Raw genomic sequence first — 20,647 nt, 5'->3', positions numbered from 1 at the left:
GTAACAAAAGTCAAAATCACTATCTCAGGTGTGTTAAACGTAAAATAACGCACTAAGTGCTATGATTATGAAACCGTCAACCCTCCTCACGTAGTAGCAGTAAAATCTTTACTCCAGCAGATTCAAACTCACCTGCCCCTGGTAAGGCTTGGGTATTGGTTACTGAACCACTAGATGAAGATTATTTAAGTGTGAATTTGAAAAGGGAGAGAAATGGCTAAAACAGCTCAAAACAAAGCAGTAACATCCTATGAAATGTGTTATTACTATGACTGCCATTAATGATACTAGTAAAAGCTAACGCATAGCATCTATAATATGAAAGATACTTTTCTAAACACTTCCCATGTATTAATTCATTTATCCTTACTACCATATTCTATAAAGTAGGCATTATTATTATCTCCACCCTAAAGATGAAGACTGAGGCACAGAGAACTGAAACAATTTGCCCAAAGCCATCAGGCATCTGGCTCAAGGGTCCATGCTCTTAACCACTATACTTATGTACCATCAAACATACCATGTGACACAACTGCAAAAGATGTTAGAAAATCCTTGACCTTCATGATAATGATGGGGATCACAGAGACTTTTTTTAAGAAAGGAATACACTATACTCTATATGTGAGTAGCCTAACGTTTTTCTCAAAACTATATATTAATTTTAGAGGAAATGGCAAAATGTCTTAAAGCAACACATTCATGTATTCAGGAAATACTCACGTTCTAAGTCCAGCGTTTTCCAACACCAGTTCTTCCAGTCGATTGGACCTACTCACCACCCTCAAGATCTGTTCACAGACATCAGTGGACTATAAGAGAAAATATTCTTTAAGCATGTCATAAGTCTAAAAATAATCTCACGTCACTGTCATAAATCTATGCAGATGCGAAGTTTTTGTTAAATAAATCATTCATTCAACAAACTATGACTCAACATCTACTACTACACACCCTCACGATGAAGGTCCTGGGAATACAACGTAGAGGACAAGGTGTCTGCCTTCAAGAGTGTACCCTCCGGAAGGCAATCAGACAAGAAGGAAATACACAATTATGATAGAAAAACAGAAATATAGAAATAGAAAACTAGAAAGGCCATTTTTGGTAGTGCTATGGGCATACAGAGGCGTATCTCACCCAACCCTGGGAAAACCAAAAGGAATTCCCAAGAAAGGGATATCCAAAGTAACAAACTAAAGACTGAGTGGTTGCAACAATGGTGATGATGGCAGTGATGAGGCTTTCTTTCCTGAGCTAAGCCCTTTACATGTATTTCATTATAAAACTCTTAATTATTATTATTCCCTTTTTGTAGATAAGAAAATTAGATTAAAGATGTCATGTACTTTAAAAGGGAGGCTGAATAACCACTTGATAATCGTTAGGTATTACGATGTTCCTACTAGTAATCTCTAAACTAGGGTAAGGTAATAAGAAAGACTTCAGTAATTAATGGTCTCATGTTAATAAACCTCATGTTTACAAAAATTATGTAGTTGTAAACTTACATCTGTCAAAATATTTTAAATTCTTATGATATAATGTTAAATGAAAATGCATAAGTAAAATAAAATGTTTAATAAAGATTACAACAATTGAAATAGGTAAGCTATGTAGCAAAAGTCTTGAGGGGACTATGAAAAATGAAGAGTTGTGCCCTGGTAGAATTGTGCATATTTTTTCTTTTAAATTTTTATTTATTTATGTTTTATATTTACTTATATCCTGCCTTATTCCAAAAGTAATTTAAGGTGGCTCCTGACCTTAAAATTATTTGGACATGAAAAAGTGATATTTAAATGTCATTATAATCTAGGGTCTATTTAAATCCTTTATATTATTTTAAAAAGAGGGAGAGAGAAATCATTTTGTGTCATGCATACAAATGTCAAAGCAGTTTCTTTTCTTAAAATACCACATAAAAGTATTATAGTTCTTTGATTTATCAGATCATAAATACCCAAGTGGATTAACCATTATGGGAACAGTATAAAATATAGCAAAAGTTCTCCAGTCAAGTAGCCTTTAGAAAAACTGACTTGGAAAAACCACCAAGTCACCCAGCATTTAAGGCTGTTATAATTCTTCTGTGCTGCTTGATCCCACTGGGTCTATATTGTTGCTTTCACACTATTCCTGGGCTTCTAATGTGTCCCACAGATTGATGAGGGGAGAGGAAAATTAATTCCAAGTGACCCAATGCCTGCAATTTATATTATGCTGACAGTGGTGATTTTCAAAATGGTGACCCCTTATCATCAGTATAATTCTTCGCCTTACAATATACAACCAGGGGAACTGATCTTATTCTGTGTCGTCATGATAAAAAGTGATTACTCAGACATGTTTTTGCAAAGATTATTCTAATTTCCAGAAACAATCCATGGTATCATTACCGTTCCAGGGCTAGCTCAGAGCATCCAGAAAAGTAATTTACCAAAGCCAGGATGTAAAGCAGAGCTTTCATTTACCCATTGGGCATAATTACTGTAATAAAAGTTTTTTTAAAAAATGTATGAAAAGTGTGTCCAACTTTTCTTTAAAGATGCCAGTAGGGGAGAGGAGTAATATGTCGTTCGTGATTACATTAATTTTGCTACTTTTTATTAAGTGCCAACTACATGAAAAGCATTATTTGCTACACCAAAGAATATAAAGTGATGGACATTTTAAAGAGATACACACACAAACCTAGATAACAAGTAAATGTTACCATTACGTAGTCTTCCCCAAATGTCTACTTCATGTTCAGCACTACGTTTACAGATTTAGAGGAAATTTTTTTTAACGAATTAATACAATGACTCTCTAAGAGCTTGTATTTATTTAAAAATCAAATGTAGGACTTCCCTGGTGGTGCAGTGGTTAAGAATCCGCTTGCCAATGCAACAGACACAAGTTCAAGCCCTGGTCCAGGAAGATCCCACATGCTGCAAAGCAACTAAGCCCATGCACCGCAACTACTGAGCCTGCACTCTAGAGTCCACGAGCCACAACTACTGAGCCCGCGCACCACAACTACTGAAGCCCGCACACCTAGAGCCCACGCTGTGCAATGAGAAGTCCGCGCACCGCAACGAAGAGCAGCCCCTGCTCGCCTCAACTAGAGAAAGCCCGCGCGCAGCGATGAAGACCCAAACGCAGCCAAAAAAATAAAAATAAAATAAAAGAAAATCAACTTTAAAAAAAATTTTAAAATAAAAAGTACAGTATAAAAACTAGAAGAATCACTATAAAATAACAAATGAACTAATTCAATAAAACAAATATGAAAATTTGGAACTAAGAGGAACCACGTACATTATCCAGCCCAACCGTATCATTTTTAAATGATTGAAAAAGACCCAATGATGCTCAATGACTTGCCTAAATTCTAAAACTGAGAGTGTTGAGCAAGACCTCAATTCTACTGCTAATTTAATGAGTCCAGAATCTTGGTCCTAATTGCATATTCAGCATATCTTCAAAAAAAAAAAATCCCTCTATCCCTCCATTTAAATTCACGATACTGACTGCTAACTGGCTTCATAAGATCAGCATAAAGCATATGTCATATTTTTCCTGTGGTACCTTAAGCTCAGGAGACTTCTACTGAGCGAGCAGCAATCTTAACAACCCAGAGAATTCATATAACTTGAGAGGAGGTTACTTCTTTTTACACTTCATGTTTCAAAAAATTCACAGAAGGTGTAATGCCTTCCGTTGCCTCAAACAGACCAGGTGTTAGAAAATGTTCTGAGACTGCATACTGTAGAAGCCATCAAAAGGGAAAGTATCATTTTTTTTTTCTTTTTTTTTTTAATTCCTCTTTTTGGCTGTGTTGGGTCTTAGTTGCTGCGTGCAGGCTTTCTCTAGTTGCGGCGAGCAGGGGCTACTCTTCGTTGGGGTGTGCAGGCTTCTTATTGCGATGGCTTATCTTGTTGTGGAGCACAGGCTCTAGGCGCACAGGCTTCAGTAGTTGCAGCACGCAGGCTCAATAGTTGTGGCTCACGGGCTCTAGAGCGCAGGCTCAGTAGTTGTGGCACACGGGCTTAGTTACTCGGCGGCATGGGGGATCTTCCTGGACCAGGGCTCGAACCCGTGTCCCCTGCATGGGCAGGTAGATTCTTAACCACTGCGCCACCAGGGAAGCCCCATTCTTGTTTTTTTTTAACTTTGAGTAACAAACATGGAAGAATTGCTAGTATTCTTTTTGAAAACTTGCAGAGAGATAGCCCAAAGACCATTTTTCATTTTTAAATACCAAATATTAAAACTATGCACGTTTGCATTTTTATGTTTAAATCTCAGTTAATAGATAAGCAGTGAGGGCAATCCTCAAATCCTGTCACTCCACTTCCTGCCATCCCGGGACACCCAAGAAAGCATATAACACTTACACGCTTTGTCTAGCCAAGACTGAAATAATTAGGTGCATGTTTTCTTCCCTAAACATCTAAGGCAGTTAAAAGGAGATGCTGCCTGGGAGGAATAATGACAGAATGGCAGCACCGGTGGCCTGGTACTAATGATTTGGGACAACTTCCAAAAGTGGGATTTCCACAACCTCCTCACAGCTCTCTTGTGCCCCATTTTGAAAATCAGGCGCTTAGGTGAATGTCTGACTGAACCAGGAAACCTGACTTGGTAGCAAAGCATTGTTCTCTCTGATCCCACAATCCCTGGGCTAATCTACTTCTCATTCCTCAAAATGGCTCCCCTCGTGCATCTGGAATCTCTGCTGGTTCAGTCCTGCAAATGGTCCCCACCCCTGCAAACAGCAATGAGAGACTTCTGTTCCCAGGTCTCCGATCACGGCTGTTTGTTCCCTGGGAGGTCACCATCCGTACCTCAAATCATCACTGACCTCAGACACCACCACCACCACCACCACCCCCGGCCGTGGAGATGATACAGTTTCCATAATTCACGCTCCCCCATTTGTTCATTTCTCAGCCTCTTTGCTAATCTGATTGTGACACGCCTGTAATACGTTAGGCATTGTTGGAATTTCTATACACATTATTTACTCATCTCAATAACCTGCAAAATAGTTATATTTCTATGTCCATTCATTCATTCGACAAACTCATTTGACATCTATTTATTAAACCAAGTTTTACTGTATAGCTATTGAGCCACAGATTCTGATAAGACATGAGCTCCAACTAGCTCACAATAATAGGGACGCAGGAAACAGAGGCCCTGGAAGGTCAAGTAATGTATCTAAGGTCACACAGCCTTGTAATAAGAGTCAGAATCTGAAACCCAGATTTGTGGGTTTCCAAGCCCACACTCTTTTTGTCTGCTGCATTGGCTCTTAATTATCCCCAAATGAGTTCTGCCTATGCTCATACCTGTAACACCTTAAGCCACTCACACGCCAGGCAAGTTCAGAGAACCAGCAGGCTGGCTGCCAGCAAATCTCAACCCTCCATTTCAATAGATCCATGTCTCAATCCAAATCCTGTCTCTTCACTTTTAAAATCTTAAACCCCCAGTTTCTATGACCTCTGAAAGGTGAAGGCTTGAATGTAAGAGTCTCCAATAAAACATCTAAATTATCTTCTGTGCTAAAATGAAGCAGCAGAAACCTAACTCATGGATAAGCATCTGTCCGTATGGCTGCTTTGAATTTGCACAAAAAGAAAAAAAACCCAACAGAGCATCTTATTTCCAATAGTAAAACAGACCAAAACTTTGGCTCCCCTATGCCTTATGAAAACTAACAGATTTCACTTTGATTTCATTTTGCTTACATATAAATCTGCCCAAAAACTCATCTAGAAAATTAATGCTAACTATCATAATTAAACCAGACCAACTCTACCTTAGCAACGTTTTCCTAAATTCTCAGGAAGGGAAGCTTTGTGGAGACGGAACGCAAGATAGGAACATAAAACCTGCTATCTGCAGCTGTGCAAATGTAACTTTAATAGTCTTCGCCAACAGAATGAGTATGTCTGAAGGCTCCACTAAATGTGTCTTTCAGTTCATCCTCTAAAATTGCCTGAAGGAGCTGAAAACATGAGGAAGTACTTCTCTGAAGCATCTCACATTACAAACTTTATAAAATGGTCTGCAGATCATTTATAAGAAAATATCCCCCTAAGAAATAACATGTATGCAGCTCACCAGTGTGGTAGAAAAACAAATGTGTGTTGTGTTTTTATATAATTATCAGGTTTTTGAAATTCAGCAAAGCTAAGCAACATCTTCAATTACTTACCAGTTTTAGATCCTTAGAGGACAGCTTAGTGAACCACTGATTGTATTCCAGAGCAGCAATGATAGGTATTAGGTCCCTAGAAGCAGAAATAACAAAATACATAAAAGTGTTCTTACAGTGGCCATATTGGCGCTTGACTTTTTAATCCATGACATCCCAGTTTACCTGTTAATTTCTGTTATTTATAAGCACAACATTCAGCTATATCTATTTTGACCCACAGACAACAATTAAATTCTCTAGGACAGATCTTCAGGATGATGTAAGCAGAATTCCTAAAAGTTGAAGGTAAATTACCTCTAGGGACTCTGATTCCTATTTCCAAAGAAAAAGAGGTTGGTAGCAGTGTTTGTTTGAAGAACCTCCTTACTCTAAGAGAAATCATATGTCTAATTCCATACTAACAGGTCCTATTTCTTTAGACCGCTCCTTCATAAATTCTTTCACCATCAAGTATATCATATGCTCTCTAGCTAGAGGAGTTTATACGGCAAGCAAGGACAGTATCTAGCCTGATAATAAGTGACATCGGATGGGATCCCCAATGCTTATTGGCAAGCATCCCACAACCATTTGGTACCTTGCTTGCAGTTCTTAGTACGGATTATACACATGAGATAGCCCAGGTGTTTTTTTGTCTTATGCTTCATGTAAGTTCTTCAGTCATAGAGTGAAGCTATTTGTATCAGAGATCTGCCACCACACTATTTTTCCAGACCCTAACTCATGCTCAAGCCAAAAAGCAGACGATTCACTACTCACCAAACATATGCAATTTCACAGTCAGAGTTATCTTTTACGACGGGGGAAGAAGGGTGGGAGGAAGGAATAGTCAGGGCGCTTGGGACTGACATGTACACACTGCTATATTTAAAATGGATAACCAACAAGGGGCTACTGTACAGCCCAGGGAACTCTGCTCAGTATTACGCAACCTAAATGGGAAAATGTATAACTAAACCACTTTGCTGTGCACCTGAAACTATGGCAACATTGTTAATCAACTACACTCCAGTATAAAATTAAAAGTTACAAAAAAATTTTAAATCCATGCATCTTTCAATGCCTGTATCGTAATCCTCTCCTCTATTAAGTTCTCCCAGGTCACCACAACCAGCACAATATTTACACCTCTACTTAGCCTTTATTTTATTCTGTCTTATAGTATAGTTTGATGCTTAAACATCTACTCCTCATCACCCCAGGTTGTAAGTTCTTTGAAAACAACATCCCTGTCTATTTCAGCTTTGTGGCTTCAGGGAGGCCTATCAGTTTTACCCTCAGGGCATGACAAGCCGCAAATGAACACATTTTTACTGAAATAGAAATGAAAGGTAGAAGGTAGAAAGAGAACTGAAAATCACTATTATTTCAAGCTTCAAGGTACCAGGCCCCATGCTAGGCACTTTACATTTAAATCTCAAACAACAGCTCATTTAAATCTGAAAACAACCCTAGGAGGTATTATTATTTACATTTTACAGATGAAGAAATAGATGCTCAGAGAAATATAGTGAAACTAGGCCAAAGGGACAGAACTACAGTGGAAACCCAGCCTCTGAAATAAGTGTGTGTAGTTTTATCAGATTTGCTTTAAAAAGTGAAACAAGCATCCACAGGTGTCAGAGAAAACGCCAGGGAATTAGTCTTAGTCATGTGGTTCCACGTGACATCTTTTCCACCGAAAAGCCTCTTTATTAACTTTGCTAAGTTTTAGATTAAAAAAAGAAGTTTCAGATTAAAAAACAAAAACAACAACTCTTCCCATAGTTGTTTTAGGGTCTCCACTCTCTCATCTCTTTCCATCGACCAAGGGCTCAGAACAAGTCCCGACATTTCTCCATGACATCTAATGACAGTTGCAGCTTCTCTGGGAGTAAATTCCACCTTATAATACAGGGCACCCCAAGCCCACGGTATCTGAGAGTTCTCACCTGTACTTCCCCATTCAGGAACTATGGCAAATCATTCTCATCTCATCTCCTTTTGTGGATTTAATGTCAAGTAGTGACTACACTTCAGAACCTCTTTATTGTGTATTTTGTTCTGTCACTTGATGTGACTTGAAGTACAGCTGGCTTTTGTCTTATGAATTCATTTCCAGGAGTTGAAGGGCACATCAATAATAGAACCAGGTTTCACGTTAATGCGGTGGGTAGGACAGCATCATCTCTATATATGACATGCAAAAACCTTGAAAATAATATTCTGGTACACTAAAAGTCAAACCTAACACTTAATGACACCAGAAATGTTTGGAGTGCAATATTAAATTTTAAAAATATACAGCATTACGGGTGCATACTTGTGTGATCAGAGCCAATGAGTGTAATTGGTAAAAACTACATATAAAATGATAGATATAAATGCTCAAATATAGACACTGTGTTTTTTTTTTTTAAGAAGAAAAGTATAGCAAAATGTTACGAGAATACCTTGCCTGGTGGTAGCATTAAAGATGATATGAATATTTTTCTAACAGAATTTTTGTACTGTATTTCTAAATTTATCTATAATGATCCATATTCATAATCTAAAAGAATCATAAAAGTAAATGTTCTATGGATGGTGTAAATAAAATTTTATTATAGAAAAAATGTCCATGAAGATGATGGAGACGCGTGCATGCTCGCATGGTCCGCCCACCATGTTTCTCTAAATTATGTTAATGCCTAGGCTTTTTAATGTTAAAAATAAATTAGAAAAGGACAAACATATACCGTAATTCATTCAATAAACATTTATTTAGTACCTAGTAAGTCCTAGGTAGGGATATTAGGGTCTGAGGATTAAGTGATGAGTAAGGGCAGCTCTCCAGTGGTGGAGAAAGACCCCTCCTCAGCTATCTGCAGCACCATGGGAGACACACTGAAAAGGGAGCATGTTCAAAGTGCCCTAAGAACACAGAAGGACATAAGCACTTCATCCTGGAGCAAATGGGGAAGGGTCCACAAGGCTTGAGAGATAGGAAGGGGCCAACCAGGCAGGGAAAACAGAAGAGAGTATTTCAAGTAATTAGGAAGAGCATGTACAAAGGCATGGGAACTCGAAAATGACCAGCAACTCCATCCATTCACAGATCCAGCAAGTGCCACCCACAGTGCATGAACCACTGGGTTGAGGCAACAATGAACACAGCAAGACAGCCCCTTGTGATACTAACCACCCAGCACAGCCTCGCAGAAGGCTCAGAAAATAAAAGCAACTCTGATAGAGTGAAATAATCCCTCTGGCATAGGGGGAATATGAAGTACTACTGTGCAAATAAGAGAGATGTTAAAAAAAAAAAAAAAAGCAGTCACAAAAGATTCTTATGGGAAGTTCATGAGCCTTCTAGATGAGACACATCACCATCCCAGAAGAAATGGTCAACAGAGTAATGTATGGCTTAGTCAAAGAGTTTTTTTGTGTTTTTCTTTTTTTTCTTTTTTTGCTGTACGTGGGCCTCTCACTGTTGTGGCCTCTCCCGTTGCGGAGCACAGGCTCAGCGGCCATGGCTCACGGGCCCAGCCGCTCCGCGGCATGTGGGATCTTCCCGGACCAGGGCACGAACCTGCGTCCCCTGCATCGGCAGGCGGACTCTCAACCACGGTGCCACCAGGGAAGCCCAGTTTAAGAGTTTTTATATCTGACGCCAAAAGCAAAGAAAACAATGATACACTGGACTTTATCCAAGTCAAAAAGTCTTGTTCAGCAACAGATGCTGTTGAGAGACGGGTGAGACAACCATATTCTGGGAGACAATATTTGCAAATCCCAGTTCTGACAAAGGACTTGGTATTCAAAATGTATAAAGAACTCTCAGAAGTCAGTAATAAGAAACAATTAACTCAATTTTTTTCAAATGAGCAGAAACATCTAAACAGACGCTTCATCAAAGAAAATATACTGAAGGCAAATAAGTACATGAAAGATTTTCAAAATTATTAGCCATTAGAGAAATACAATTTAAAGCCAAAATAAGATGTCACTACAAACCTACTGAATTGCTTAAACAAAAAAAAAGTGACAATATCAAGTGCTGACCAGGATGCAAAGCGACTGAAACCTCATACACTGCTGACGGGAATGCAAATGGCACACTCAAGGTGGACAACAGCATGACAGTGGCTTAGTAAGTTTTATGTACATTTACCACGATCCAGCAACCTCATTTCTGGGCATTCACCCAAGAGAAATAAAAACTTCTATTTACACAAAAGCTTACATATCGGGTTGGCCCAAAAGTTCCTTTGAGTTTTTCTATAAGATGTTACGGAAAAACCCAAACGAACGTTTTGGCCAACCCAGTAGTATTGCTGATAAACAGCTGTATTCGTAATTGTCAAAAATTGGAAACAACACAGAGGTAGATGTCGTCCAGTGATGCTGTGTGACACCAGGTTAGAAAAGGTAATAATAATATGGCTGCTGCTTAGCCCGTTCTCCCTGTCTCCCTCTTCCTCTGATTTGGCCTCCCTTAAATAGAAAATACACAAGACACTACATAACTAATTTCATTTCTGAGAGTTCATTTTCCGGGACGGCTTTCTCAGAGCACAGTTATCAGTGAGCATATAAGCAAATCTTGGATAAATACTCAATTTGCATTCACACACGTCTCCCAACTGCTGTGCTGATGTCACCTCACTGCAGAGAACTCCCTGCACTTCCCTGACGGGGGTCTGTGTCACTCAGGAACAATTCTTGCCCATGTTTTCACTAAGTACTGCTTGTATCACATAATGATTATATTATACAATGTAGAAAGCTTTCCAAACACCCGTGCTAGTCATCTTGACTGATTTTCTCATGGTGGGAAGTGGGTAACAGCTTTTTGCCATCAGTTCATGGCATTTATTGTATATCCCACTATGGTTTTTTTCTTTTTTTCTTTTTTTTTTTTTGCGGTACGCGGGCCTCTCACCGTTGGGGCCTCTCCCGTTGTGGCGCACAGCCTCCGGACGCGCAGGCTCAGAGGCCATGGCTCACGGGCCCAGCCGCTCCACGGCATGTGGGATCTTCCCGGACCGGGGCACGAACCCGTGTCCCCTGCATTGGCAGGCGGACTCTCAACCACTGCGCCACCAGGGAAGCCCCCCACCATGTTTTGCTTTGACTTCCTAAATGACTCTTCATTACCACGTGACTTCTGATCTGAAGTTAGCCTTGAAGAGTTAGAGCCGTTGAGGGAAGCCTCTCCTGAGGCAACCTCACAACACAGTATTCTCATGTATGTTCTCATGTGACACTTCTACCATTTCCTTAAAATGGGAGTAAAAACCTTTCAAGACTCCAAACCCTGAAAAGGAAGAGCCAGTGTGAATAACCTGGGGGGCCACATGGCAGAGTTGTTTCTTATACTCTGCTGAACAGAGACAAGACAGTTCCTACCCCCTAACTTTTTACTGACGTAAACGTACTACATATAGAGTTGGTTCGTTGTTGTTGTTCGTCCAGCCTCTAGTTGGGGTTGGTAATAAAAGTTGGGATCCTTATTTCTCATTTCAGTTGACACCTTTGAATAATCCAAACATTCCCTTAAAACTCAAAAGAACCAAGTTTTTCGCTTTTATCTTTCTAGAAGAAAATACCAGCATAAAACTGACAAGACAGAAGCAACATAGAAAAGACCATAAACTACTCTCTGAAATATCTAAAATTTTCTGTAATGTAGGGATTTTGTAATTCTAATCCTTTTTCTTTCAATTAAGAAAACTGGTCACTTCATATAGTTGTTCATTTAAAAAGAGGGCAAATCTTGTAGGATATAAAAATAGCAAGTATTTATTTAAACATTTTTATGTACTAGCATCAAGTGGTTTTTTTTTTTTGCAGCACGCGGGCCTCTCACTGCTGCAGCCTCTCCCGTTGTGGAGCACAGGCTCCAGACGCGCAGGCTCAGCGGCCATGGCTCACGGGCCCAGCCACTCCGCGGCATGTGGGATCCTCCCGGACCGGGGCACGAACCCGCGTCCCCTGCATCAGCAGGCGGACTCCCAACCACTGCGCCACCAGGGAAGCCCCACGAAGTGTTTTAAATACATTAATCCATGTAGTCTTCACAGTAACTCCAGGAGGGAGGCACTGTCATTAACACCACTTTATAGATGGAGGCCCGCCCTCCTCTCCCAAGGCACAGAGAGGTTAGTGAGCTGCCCATGGTCACAAAGTTAGTCTGGACAGAGACAGGATTCAGACCCAGGCACTGTGACCTATGATCTGGTTGTCTTAACCACTGTGCCATCATCTCACTAATGGGTCAGATGCTTTCCACATTGTCAAGAATCTTCAACCTACTCTACAGGGAAATCCAGGGTGGCATATCCATGGGTTTTCAAATCAAAAATTTCAAACCCCTTTCATTACATTCAACCAACCACTTAGTTTCTAATTTGAAAGCCAACACTAAGATGTATCCTGAGGTGATTTCTTAAACAACGATTTTCCTCTTATTCCTTTGGACATCAAAAATAAACTAATATTTGGGGGCTATTAAAAGAAGTTAAAATGCAAAAACAAAGAAGTTGGCAAGCAATCTGGAGTCTAAATCACTTGCCAAATTCTTTGCCACTCTAGAGTCTAGATAATCTATTGAATTAGAATTTCTCACCTGATCTTTGTGATCTAGATGACTTGTAAGAATTCAATTTTTCCAGTTATTATTTTTGGGCCAAATTTCCCTCCTTACTCCTTCGCCCCCGCCCGCCTCCTCCCTGAAACTGTAAAAACACTGTGACTTTCAAATAGTGTGAAATACTCCAGGACAGTGTTAACGAACAAAAATGACTGACAGATTGGAAGGATGTCTAGCAGGCCCCATAATCTACAATGCAAGAAAAGCACAAAGGCACAGAGTAATAATCCAGTGAACAATATTGTGATTATCTGAGTGTGCCCACATACCACAGGATTGAAGAGTTCCCCCCAATAAATCTTACAAACATTTAAAGGCTCGAAGGAAACGTTTCACGCAAGAATACAGAGTTTTGCCACTCTGCTGCTTTCTGTGCGCACACAATGAAATATGCTGTGTAGTAGAAAGGCTGGTAAAACTCAGAACCACAGCAGTCTGTTCCTGACATATTCATTTGATAGCCTTTCTGGGGATAATTTAGACTTTTCTCCTTTACATCTAGTTTGAAAATGGGAGTGGGAGAGCTTTCAAAGTTTTTAAATGTCATGGATACCAATCCTGCCTGATATGCTAATTTATATAGCTGTATGTTGATGTTCAGGGACATCAACATATAAATGCATACGTCTATATAAACGAGTTGGATCACTCACCAACTCTGACGATATGACAACCTGAAACACTTCCCAGATGAGGACATGCCAGAGGCCTAAAGGGGTATTCTCTAAATTTTTTGATCGTTCACTCCTAACTGAAACGTATTTTGAGCACACATCTCCCCCAAATCTGTGTGTTAATCTATAAATTATATACATGTGCTACTATATTAATATATTAGGCTCAGTTAAAAAAAAAAAAGCATACTCACACACATAAAATGGATAAGAAAAAAATAAGCATAAAACAAGTTCTACTCTTTTCTCCACATTCCTCAATATCTCATCATTTACTGTGTTCACCATACAGTCCATCTGACCCGGACTGGAGACCATTGTTTTACAGAATTATTTACAGAAATTTAGGAATGGAAATAGAAGCTAATGCTTCTGATTCCACACTCCAAACTGCACTTCCTCCTTTTTAAATGAGAGCGGGAATAAAGAGAAGGAGCTTAGATTGGGAAAGAAGTAGACCAGTGTCTTCAGGACAACCTTGACACACATTAATCCACACTCCAAACTCTTCCCTGAAAGCATCAGGCACATGAATGTCACCTTGATGAGTATGAAATATGACAACACAGAAACATGAGTCTGAAGGGGATGAACTGCTGGCTGGGCTCTCATGAGCCAAGTTTAAGCTCGATGATGCATGTCGCGGAGGCTTCAGAGGAGGGAGAAGATTAGCTCCTCTTAAAAATCTTCAGGGAACAAGAAAAATCGATGTAGTTAAAGCTATATATTCTCTTCTCCTCGGCACCACTACCTCTAACCTCATCGTTCCCTGCCACTCCAAATTACAGTGAATTACATTTTTAACATGTCAGCTCACAGGCCACTGAGAGATCCCATGAGAAATGTATAACAAAGCCTTCTTCAATCTGTGCCATCTTTTCGGCCCACTGATACCTAAACTAGAATAAATTTTAAGAATACACTTAAATAAAATTTTGGAAGCTATAAATAATAACTGAATGGGCATTTTCCCAAGTACTTCCTAATTCCTATTCTCCTCCAGAGACTAACTGGATGGATCCAGGATGACCGCTGTCACCCTCATACCTGAATGCTTATTCAGCAACAACAGGGTACCTGGCCCTACATTTAATTCTGATAGAGCCATAGTTCGTTAGTTAGAATCAATTAATTCATTAATCAGTTACAGCATTCAAGTTGCTTATCAATCTACCTTGAAGCTCCTGGGCAGACCCTAAGCTGTCTAGTGGGGTAGCAGAATATATAGGAACAGAGAGGCTGGTCTACGGTGAAGAGAGAATAGCATGCTGGATGACTCTAAGAAGCCTCAATACAATGTGTATGCTTCTCTGTTTCTCAGTACATGAGGCTCTATAGGTCACGTGATATAACATGTATCATATCACTGGGCACGTCTCTGAAGAAGAGCAGATCCCAGGCAAATCAGAGGGTGAGGACATGAGTAAGGTCTCTGTGATGAGAACAATGACAAGGGCACTGCCCTGTCCCTAGATCTGCACCTTCTTCTAAATCCGTCCCTACGTGTGATGATGGGGTCACACAGAGATTACTGTTTCTTCCATCCCTGCGCTCCAGATGATAAAGCTGCCCAAGCCATGTTTGGTCCTCCCTGTTACTAGACCTGCAACATTAACATCAGTACCACACACATGACCCGGATCTCCCACTTTGTATCTGAGCTGGTCCTAGAAAACGGTCGTTACAAACCCCTGGGTGCAAAAAGACAATGAACTGGGCGAGTGAACTGAAAGAAACAGATGGAATTGCATAGGAATCCGGACAGGATTCAGCCCTGGATTGGAGTAGGTAACGCAGAGCAAAACTGGGTGCCATTGCAGCAATACTTGCCAACTTGAGTATGGGGAAGAAAGTAACTGAGTAAATCTGATAGACTCTTAACACATTATTGACCGGGGCATTTCTGCAGAAACCAACACCTCTGGCCGTAATATACCTCTGGTCAAAAATGTGTCAAAACTTAAGCCGCTCAGCCTCCCAGGATTCCGATCTGCTATCCTAGAGCAGTTCAGTTTCCCTTGAAAAACCTTCACTCTGAGCCACTGGTTTGACTGCAGAGTATCAGGTCATACAATGTGAACAAGACAGAGAGAGCCCAGTCCCCATGGAACTTCCATCCTGGGAGCACTAATGACTTCAAGGACCCTTAAGGCATCTACCTCTGATGACTAAATACAATGGGGAGAAAAAATGGAATGAAAAATAAACCTTTGAATGATGGACAATCGGGAGAGCTTTCAGACTGACTATATGAAATGTGTACAGCTTTCTAGAAGGAAGTCTGCTGAAATGATCAACTTCAGGGACATCAACATATAAATGCATGCAGAATCTCATTTTAATTGTAAACAAAACTGCTTATTTGTATCTGAATTATGATCAAATAGAGATACATGGGAGCCACCTGCCACAGTGGGAAAAGTCATCAGTACATATAAGAACTATTGCCCCTATTTTCTAACAAACTCCAGCTCAACACACGGCCCATTTCATCTCTCCTCTTGCACCTCTAATTCCTCCGTTCTCTTCTCCCTAACTCATACCCAAATGAGAAAAATACAAACACAGCGTGTTGTAAAACCTCTCAAATGACCCCCATAACACTCAAATTCTGCCATTCTGAATCATTCCAAATTTCTGTGCCATTTAAGTACAGACTGTTCCTTCACGGGTAGGCATGCTCATTTTAACACAGAGAAATGTTCAGCCAATGTAATTTGTTGCAACTTGATTAGAAAAATACTATTAATACAGGCCATCTAACAGGACTGGGGGTAGCCTCTTTACACAGAAGCTGGCTTTAATTTTAACAGTAAGAACCATGGGAAAAAATTAACTCCTCAAGAAGAGGAGATAAACTTTAAAGATCTGGGTGATTAAGACAGACATCTGAAAAAAGCCAACTACTTAGGCATTAGCAGGAGAGATGACATCTAGAGCAGTGGTCCCCATTCTTATTAATCAAGCCCACTACAGTAAAAAAGTTTTCTAATTTTTTAGAAAAAAATACTCTAATTTTTAACATTCAGTTATTATATACAAAATATATCATTGTCATTATATATTATAAAACCAAGATAGAAATCTTAAAAGGAGTCAACAATAAAAATAAATAGAGGTTCTAATGTTTTTTGTAGCTCCTTTGGTTACATACATCCCACATAAGAAGCCACTGATCTACATCAAGAGTCAGCAAGCTACAGCCCACAACATATATATATATTTTTTTTAACCATTCTTTTTAAGGATTTTTTTTTTTTTTTGGCTGCGCCGGGTCTCTTAGTAGTGGCACGTGGGATCTTTGTTGAAGCACTCAGGCTCTTTGTCACGGCACGCCGGCTTCCTCTCTAGTTGAGGCGCCTGCGGACTCAGTACTTGCGGTGCGCAGGCTTAGTTGCCCTGTGGCATGTGGGATCTTAGTTCCCTGACTAGGGATCGAACCCCTGTCCCCTGCATTTGAAGGCAGATTCTTTACCAGTGGACCACCACAGAAGTCCCCACAACATATATTTTTGTAGATAAAGTTTCACTGAAACACAGTCACACTCATTCAGTTGCATACTGTCTAGAATTGCTTACAAGCTATAGCAGCAGTGATGCATGAGTGTAACAGTGACTGTCTCACAAAGCCTGAGATATTTACTATCTGGCCCTTTACAGAAAATATTTCCAACTTCTGATCTAGAGTCTCAGGAATAGAAAAGTCCTTCTAGCCCTTAATGAAGTAAGAAAGGCAGATGATGATAATCCACCCCATTAATGTGGTGTTCACTGATGAAATAAAAATTCTCCAGCTAGGAAATTAGGAAAAACCTACTCATGGGAAAATTCTAAGTTTTGACAGAGTTTCTCGATTTTACATAGTACTCTACATAGTTCAAGTAACTGTGTTTAGGAGCTTCTCTATATATAGTTTAATCACCAAATTAAGCACAAGGGATTAACTGGAAAGTTTAGCACTGATGCCACGCATAATCTATTAACAGTGTAAAAATCATGAAGAGTATACGAAGGAAAGCTGGAGAAACACCTCAGGCTGCCCTATATGTCTTCACTCCTACAGATCAGCTGTTCTCCAAGTATGGTCCATGGACCCCTGGGGGACCCTGAGACTCACTTCGAGGTTCACAAGTTCAAAACAATTTTTATACTAATACTAAAACAAATTTGTCCTTTCTATCATGTTGACATTACATGGATGGTGCAAAAGCCATGGTGGCAAAAACTGTTGGTGTCTTAGCACAAAACAAGGCAGTAGCATCAAACTGTGCTAGTCATCAGTGTATTCTACATCACCACACAAACAAACGTCAATTTCATTTAAGAATGTCCTTGATGGGACTTCCCTGTTGGTCCAGTGGCTAAGACTCTGCGTTCCCAATGCAGGGGACCAGGTTCGATCCCTGGTCAGGGAACTAGACCCCGCATGCCGCAGTTAGGAGTTTGCATGCCACAGCTAAAGATCCCACATGCCGCAACTGAAGATCCCACACACGGCAACTAAGATCCGGTGCTGCATGCATGCATAAATAAATAAATAAATTTTTTTTTTAAAAAAGAAAAGAAATCAAAGTGATCTGCCAGACTGGTGGAGCTTCAAGATGGCGGAAGAGTAAGACACGGAGATCTCCTTCCTCCCCACAAATACATCAGAAATACATCTACATGTGGAACAACTCCTACAGAACACGTACTGAACGCCGGCAGAACACCTCAGACCTCCCAAGAGTCAAGAAACTCTCCACGTACCTGGGTAGGGCAAAAGAAAAAACAGTGACAAACAATAGGGACGGGACTTGCCATCAGTGGGAGGGAGCCGTGAAGGAGGAAAGGTTTCCACACACTAGGAAGTCCCTTAGCGGACAGAGACTGCGAGTGGCGGACGGGGAAGCTTCGGAGCCACGGAGGAGAGCGCAGCCACAGGGGTGAGGAGGTCAAAGCAGAGAGATTCCCGCACAGAGGATCAGTGCCGACCGGCACTCACCAGCCCGAGAGGCTTGTCTGCTCACCCACCGGGGTGGGCGGGGCTGGGAGCTGAGGCTCGGCTTCGGTGGTCGGAGCGCAGGGAGAGGACTGGGGTTGGCGGCGTGAAAAATGCCTGCAGGGGGTTAGTGCACCACAGCTAGCCGGGAGGGAGTCCAGGGAAAAGTCTGGAGCTGCCGAAGACACAAGAGACTTTTTCTTGCCTCTCTGTTTCCTGGTGCGCGAGGAGAGGGGATTAAGAGCGCTGCTTAAAAGAGCTCCAGAGACGGACACGAGCCGCGGTTAAAAGCGCGGACCCCAGAGACGGGCATGAGACGCTAAGGCTGCTGCTGCCGCCACCAAGAAGCCTGTGTGCGAGCACAGATTACTATCCACACCCCACTTCCGGGAGCCTGTGCAGCCCGCCACTGCCAGGGTCCCGGGATCCAGGGACAACTTCCCGGGGAGAACGCACGGCGCGCCTCAGGCTGGTGCAACGTCACGCCGGCCTCTGCAGCCGCAGGCTCGCCCCGAATCCGTACCCCTCCCTCCCCACGGCCTGAGTGAGCCAGAGCCCCCGAATCAGCGGCTCCTTTAACCCCGTCCTGTCTGAGCGAAAAACAGACGCCATCAGGTGACCTACACACATAGGCGGGGCAAAATCCAAAGCTGAACTCCAGGAGCTGTGCGAACAAAGAAGAGAAAGGGAAATGTCCCCCAGCAGCCTCAGGAGCAGGGGATTAAATCTCCACAATCAACTTGATGTACCCTGCATCTGTGGAATACCTGAATAGACAACGAATCATCCCAAATTGAGAAGGTGGACTTTGGGAGCAATGATATATATATATATTTCCCCCCCCCCTTTTTCTCTTTCTGTGAGTGTGCATGTGTACGCTTCTGTGTGTGATTTTGTCAGTATAGCTTTGCTTTTACCATTTGTCCTAGGGTTCTGTCTGTCCGTTTTTGTTTTTTACTTAAAAATTTGTTTTCTTAATAATTATTTTTATATTAATAACTTTAATTTATTTTATTTTATTGTATCTTCTTTCTTTCTTTTTTCCCTTTTATTCTCAGCCGTGTGGAGGACAGGCTCTTGGTGCTCCAGCCAGGCATCAGTGCTGTGCCTCTGAGGTGGAAGAGCCAACTTCAGGACACTGGTCCACAAGAGACCTCCCAGCTCCATGTAATATCAAACGGCGAAAATCTCCCAGAGATCTCCATCTCAACACCAACACCCAGCTTCACTCAACGACCAGCAAGCTACAGTGCTGGACACCCTATGCCAAACAACTAGCAAGACAGGAACACAACCCCACCCATTAGCAGAGAGGCTGCCTAAAATCATAATAAGGCCACAGACACCCCAAAACACACCACCAGACGTGGACCTGCCAACCAGAAAGACAAGATCCAGCCTCACCCACCAGAACACAGGCACTAGTGCCCTCCACCAGGAAGCCTACACAACCCACTGAACCAACCTTAGCCACTGGAGACAGACACCAAAAACAAGAGAAACTACAAACCTACAGCCTGCGAAAAGGAGACTCCAAACACAGTAAGTTAAGCAAAATGAGAAGACAGAGAAACACACAGCAGATGAAGGAGCAAGATAAAAACCCACCAGACCTAACAAATGAAGAGGAAATAGGCAGTCTACCTGAAAAAGAATTCAGAATAATGATAGTAAAGATGATCCAAAATCTTGGAAATAGAATAGACAAAATGCAAGAAACATTTAACAAGGACCTAGAAGAACTAAAGATGAAACAAACAACGATGAACAACACAATAAATGAAATGAAAATACTCTAGACGGGATCAATAGCAGAATAACTGAGGCAAAAGAACGGATAAGTGACCTGGAAGATAAAATAGTGGAAATAACTACTGCAGAGCAGATTAAGAAAAAAGAATGGAAAGAATAGAGGACAGTCTCAGAGTCCTCTTGAGAAAATATCTGAAGAGATCATAGTTGAAAACTTCCCTAAGTTAATCAAGTCCAGGAAGCACAGAGAGTCCCATATAAGAAAAATCCAAGGAGAAACACGCCAAAACACATATTAATCAAACTATCAAAAAATACAAAGAACAAATATTAAAAGCAGCAAGGGAAAAAGAACAAGTAACACATAAGGGAATCCCCATAAGGTTAACAGCTGATCTTTCAGCAGAAAC

The 20,647-nt window shown here is 41.1% G+C and overlaps 1 protein-coding gene across 3 annotated transcripts in view; it reads right to left on the bottom strand.

Annotated features, from left to right (window-relative positions):
• Nucleotides 1–20,647, bottom strand: part of CARMIL1 (capping protein regulator and myosin 1 linker 1) — a 319,600-nt gene that overhangs the window by 144,207 nt on the left and 154,746 nt on the right. For all 3 annotated transcript variants that reach the window (XM_024751952.1, XM_024751953.1, XM_024751954.1), the window contains exons 9-10: nucleotides 6,215–6,290; nucleotides 727–815 (exon numbers count right to left, since the gene is read on the bottom strand). In XM_024751952.1, coding sequence (XP_024607720.1) covers nucleotides 727–815; nucleotides 6,215–6,290 — 165 coding nt within the window. The remainder of the gene's footprint in view (nucleotides 1–726; nucleotides 816–6,214; nucleotides 6,291–20,647) is intronic.

This window comes from Neophocaena asiaeorientalis, unplaced genomic scaffold (assembly GCF_003031525.2).
Source record: "Neophocaena asiaeorientalis asiaeorientalis breed wild unplaced genomic scaffold, Neophocaena_asiaeorientalis_V1.1 scaffold165, whole genome shotgun sequence".
In the NCBI taxonomy this organism is placed as follows: domain Eukaryota; kingdom Metazoa; phylum Chordata; class Mammalia; order Artiodactyla; family Phocoenidae; genus Neophocaena; species Neophocaena asiaeorientalis.
This window is presented reverse-complemented; position numbering and strand designations above follow the sequence as displayed.